This window comes from Bison bison, unplaced genomic scaffold, assembly GCF_000754665.1.
Source record: "Bison bison bison isolate TAMUID 2011002044 unplaced genomic scaffold, Bison_UMD1.0 scf7180017864310, whole genome shotgun sequence".
Classification (NCBI taxonomy): Eukaryota; Metazoa; Chordata; class Mammalia; order Artiodactyla; family Bovidae; genus Bison; species Bison bison.
Window position 1 is genome coordinate 965,728 of NW_011494882.1, and position 5,336 is coordinate 971,063.

General features: G+C 40.0%; 1 protein-coding gene across 1 annotated transcript in view; it reads left to right on the forward strand.

Annotated features, from left to right (window-relative positions):
• The first annotated feature begins 3,863 nt into the window (after nucleotides 1–3,863).
• Nucleotides 3,864–5,336, forward strand: part of DTHD1 (death domain containing 1) — an 85,680-nt gene continuing 84,207 nt past the window's right edge. The window contains exon 1 of the mRNA XM_010852408.1: nucleotides 3,864–4,259. Coding sequence (XP_010850710.1) covers nucleotides 3,989–4,259 — 271 coding nt within the window. The 5' untranslated portion in view covers nucleotides 3,864–3,988. The remainder of the gene's footprint in view (nucleotides 4,260–5,336) is intronic.

Sequence of the window (5,336 nt, forward strand, 5' to 3'; positions counted from 1 at the left end):
CTACATAGAAACTCAAAGAAAATAACAAAATCAGATAACAGAACTAATAATGTTGCTAACATCTGATGTATCCACAGCTCCTCACCATAAACAAAGTGGAAAGTAGCAAAGTTCCGTATACTTCGAAACTTTACTGTCCTCTCCTGCCTAGCATCAGTAGGCTGTCCAGTCTATTGCAAAGTTATATTTCTTCACTTGTTCAGTGAGTGACTGTCCTGCTTACTGGAATTTCCTCTGCACTCACTTTGATACTTTTGTATGAAGAACTGCAGTCTTTTCAACCACATAATGTTTTGTATGAATTCAAGACTGCATACTAGTTCCTTTAATGTCAGTGGAAGCAAAGAATTCTCAGTAGAGAAAGTATTTGTAGTCATAATAATGAGTAACCACAATGAAGATGCTAATCCATTGTAAAGCCCATCAAGGTGAATTTTTTGCAGTTAACTTCTGTGGGTGTCACAAACCTTGATTGCAAATGTCAGTTCTTTCCATGGTTAGTGACATCAATTAACTGAAAACAAGATGCAGGAACATGCAGATGCTTGTTTTAATGAGTAAACACAGCAAGCGTGGCCTGTGGTAGGTCTCACCTTGCAATATTACATATTTTGGGGAAGCTAGACAGAGAACAAGTTTAGACTTGAGGACAGCAAATGTCAATGAGGCTAAAGCAAAATGTTTGGGCTTTTTTCCTCCTGACCTGAGAGAGTATTTTCCTGCATATCTAGAAAGAAATAAATGTATATTGGTTCAGTGATTCAGCATTTCATTATCAGTTTTATTCAATACTTAAAATGTACATGGTGTAAATTCCCCATTAAAGTCTTCTGTTTTTAGGGATTCATTCACTACCTATTCAAACATGCCAATATTTTTCTGACCTCTCCTAATTTATTAGATATTCCAAAGAATTGTCCCATGCTATCTAAAAGATGATAAATCCAAAATTAATCAAATGATCTACCTATCAAGCTGAATTTTTTTCTCCAAATTCCTTGACTCATTTGGTTTACTATCTGTTCAGTCACCTAAACCAAACATTTCAATCATACTCCATTACCAAGCACAGTTTTATACAAGTGACCAAGAAATGTTTCTCAAGTAAATAGATGACTGGGTTTTCAATACTTTCTGTTCCTCTTTTTATAACTGATGATTTAGAAGTTATAATTCAAGTCAGGTTTAGTCGCTCAGTTGTGTCTGACTCTTTGTGATCACATGGACCGTAGCACGCTAGGCTTCCTTGTCCATCACCAACTCCTGGAGCTTGTTCAAATTCACACCCATCGAGTTGGTGATGCCATCCAATCACCTCATCTTCTGTCGTCCCCCTTCAGTCTTTCCCCAAATCAGGGTCTTTTCCAATGAGTCAGTTATTCGCATCAGGTGGCCAGAGTATTGGAATTTCAGCTTCAGCATCAGTCCATCCAATGAATATTCAGGACTGATTTCCTTTATGATTGATTGGTTTGATCTCTTTGCAGTCCAAAAGACTCTCAAGGGTCTTCTCCAACACCAAAGTTCAAAAGCACCAATTCTTTGGTGTTCAGCTTTTTTTATGGTCCAACTTTTACAACCGTACATGACTACTGGAAAAACCATAGTTTTGACTAGATGGACCTTTGTTGGCAAAGTAATGTCTCTGCTTTTTAATATGCTGTCTAGGTTGGTCATAGCTTTTCTTCCAAAGAGCAAGCATCTTTTAATTTCATGGCTGCAGTCACCATCTGCAGTGACTTTGGAGCCCCCCCAAAATAAAGTCTGTCACTGTTTCCATTGTTCTAGTTCTAGTTCCTTTACTTCAAATCTCCTCTCAAAACATCACCTTCCTTTGCCTGCACTGTTGCTGCTCTAACATGGACTCTCAAGTCACTTAATTCTTGTGTGTCTACCATCTAAAACATCTAACTCCCTAAAGCATAGATTTTACTATAGAATTATTTGGTTCAAAAATATTTAATATCTCTCTTTTGTCTGCAAAAACACAATTCCAACTTCACCACTCTCCGTAATTATTTCTCTTACCACTTCCCAGACTCATAAACCCTCTTCAAAAGCCATGCTTTCCTCTTTTTTATCATACAATGTCATGTCTTACTTCCTTGCCTCTGATCATATTATTTCCTATGCTGGAACATCCCTTCCCTCTGTTGTGAAAGCTGCTCAAATCCTGCTCATACATTAGCTCCTAATTAGGGATTAGGCCTCTAATCTGGAGAAGGAAATGGCAACCCACTCCAGTACTCTTGCCTGGAAAATCCCATGGATAGAGGATCCTGGTAGGATACAGCCCATGGAGTAGCAAAGAGTCGGACATGACTGAGCGACTTCACTTTCACTTTCCAGGCCTCTAATCCGAGTGAAATTTTTACCCCTCAAAGCTTTGGGGATACTCTGAATTCACAGTTCTGCTCTAATTCTCAACACAGTTTAAGCTGATTTCAATCATCTTTCTGCCTTTCTCTGAAGTTCCCATCATGTAGATAGTACCTGGGCCACAGTAAATGCTACAGAAAGCTCTCAGAATTGGTATCAAATTAAAGCCATATACACAACATATGCAAATTACATACATATTTCAGGAGTTAAAGGAACAGAAGTCCCTGAAAAATAAGATTTCCACTGGAGAATAAGCCCACACCTTTACCCCAACCCTTACCACCCCTTCCCATATCACTCTTTTCCTTTTCCTCAGCCTCTTCACACCACAAAAATTCTTGGGCAGTATTTAGGCCTGTGGTGGCATTCACTCTTTATTCCCTATTCACTGGGCTGTATTTTCCCATTTCATCTTCTAGGTGTTCTGAGTGTTGCTCTAAGAACTCTGGTGCTTAAGATGAGACAAGGCAATGCCCATGGGAGGGAGGGCGGAATTCAGGCTGTGCTTTGGAAGTTTTCATTTCATTTCAGAGTCTCCCAGAGAACAGGAGCCTGTCTGGAATGTACTGTCTTCTGCCTCTGGTGCTGTACTCTCCCTAATGAAAGGAGGGGCCTGGAGAGGAGGCAGCAGGCTTCTCTGGGTTTCTCCTCACACCCTGGACTCCTCCAGTATCAAGTCCTGTAATGCCTTGGCCTCTGTACAATGTGCCAATGGAGGGGCAGGCAGCAATGGGAACTTGCTGTGAATGAATTCTAATTATACACAGTGAAGATTTCTCACTAGTTAGAGAAAGCCACTCTTCAGGTTTGCTTTCTTTTAGTGAAGGAGCATTTTATCCAATTAGAGAGAAATTATCAGAGAGGAAAGAGGCCAAGTACCTATCTTGATCTCACTGCAGACGTGCCATAGAAGAAGGCACTAATTAAACTAATCTCCTACCCAGTGGTAATAGACTCTGCTCCAGCAGAGGAATATTTTTAAAAATTCTTTATGGTAAAAATATTATAAGTATATGCTAACTAGAGATAATCATAAGGACTCTCACATGGAACTATATCCAGCTTCAACAATTATTAACCTATAGCTAATTTTATTTCATCTATACACCACTACCACAATCTCAGATTATTTTAAAGCAATTCAGACAACATATTAGCTCATGCATAAGTATTTTAGAGTATCACATAGAATTATTAGCAATGTAATTAACTTAGTTTACCTTTGATTATTATACTTCTCATCCTACCACAGAATCTCCACATTTTGTTGCCTTAAAACGTGAAAAATGTATGGAGCTTCCACGGTATATCAAAACTGTAAAACTTACATGGCGAGTGGGATTGTGTGAGCTAACTCTGTCCCCGTGGTTTACCATTCTGTACACAATGGCATCCAGGGTGCTGGAATGCCCCTCCTTTGGTCACCTAGTAACTTTTCACTGGTCAACAGAAGCTGAATAAACTATTATGTGGCAGGAAAGTGCTTGGCGAGCTGACTTGGATCATCTCCTAGATTTTAGAAGAAAAAAAAAATCCATAGCCAAGATTAAATTTGCTAAACCTTTAGGCTTTGCTGTCAGGAAACATTCCACTCTTGGAGAGTAACATGGATGCAGAAGACATGGGCTCAGGTAAACTAGGCCATATATTGAAGCAGATTTGGAGACAAAATCTGATGCTAACGCAGGTGCTTCTGGGTGAAGACCACTGTGAAGGGGCTGGTGGGGCCACTTGGATCGCCACAGTGGTCTTTCTGGGTCAGGAGCTCAGTGGGGCCCTTCACCAACTCTTGGAGCACACTGCAGGGACTCTGCGCTCCACCTGCCAGCAGCTGTACGCACTGCTTGACAAAGAGAATCATTGTACCTGGAGACAAGGCAAGTATTTATTTATTCTTTCTCTAAAAAATATTTATTAGCCACTCTGAGAGGGCTAATGAGCACACAGAGGCTAGATTAAGGTCTCAGTCCATAAAGAATGAACGATTTGATGTGGGAAGTAACACAACTGCACAGTAACACAAGGGACATTGAGGACAATCCCATTACAGACGTACAAATGAAGTGCCTTAAGTCTTCAGAAACAGGTGAGATTACATTTTTTCAGGTGGAGAATTTTGCTAAGACAAATGCAGCATCTAACCTGAGGGTGAAGGAATGGATTGGGTTTATGCAGCCAGAACTTGGGCACGTTGAAAGAACATTCCAGGCAGAGGTGTTATCAGCAGGATCCAACACTTAGAAGTAGGAAAATATAGGCTTAGTTTGAGGCAGGTTGATCAGTTTTTCCATATTGAAATATGATATTCTAATTTTAGACTTATTTAAACATGAACTTGCTAATCGCAAAAATATTGGGAAGTCCAGGGTGGGATGGAATATGAAATTATACCCCCAAGACACACATAAAGAGGGGTGCAGGTTCTTGGGAATAAGCCCAGTTATGGATGCTAAGTACAGCATGGCAGGAAGAATGTGGTATCCAATGCCTATTATCTCAAATAACAGTTACTCTAGATAAGAAGATGGGCATCATGAAATCCAACTCTAAATAACATGGGGTGAAGGCAAGTGGGCAGGTCTCATCAATTGGGAATCCAGGGCAGATAATGTTAAAAATTCAGTCTAGAGAGCAGATCGTGGACATTGAGGGAAATCTGTCCAAAAGCAGCATGACCCAGAGACCCTAAGCTGGAACTCAGAGACAGGAATCAAATCTCTAGAGAGAACTGAATGTGATTCTAGGCAATGTATGAAGACGTGATTATTCATGGAGAATAAGGTCAGTTCCTAGAAGAGGAGTTCAAAATAAAGACTGGTTCTCAGATACAAGACAAAAAAAAAAAAGTCAGAACTAGAGCCCAATGATAAGGCTAGACTAGTTGAAGATGTTTTAGTGATGACTTTGAAAACACTGAGCCATATGGCACCTTAAATTACATATTTCTGAGTTCA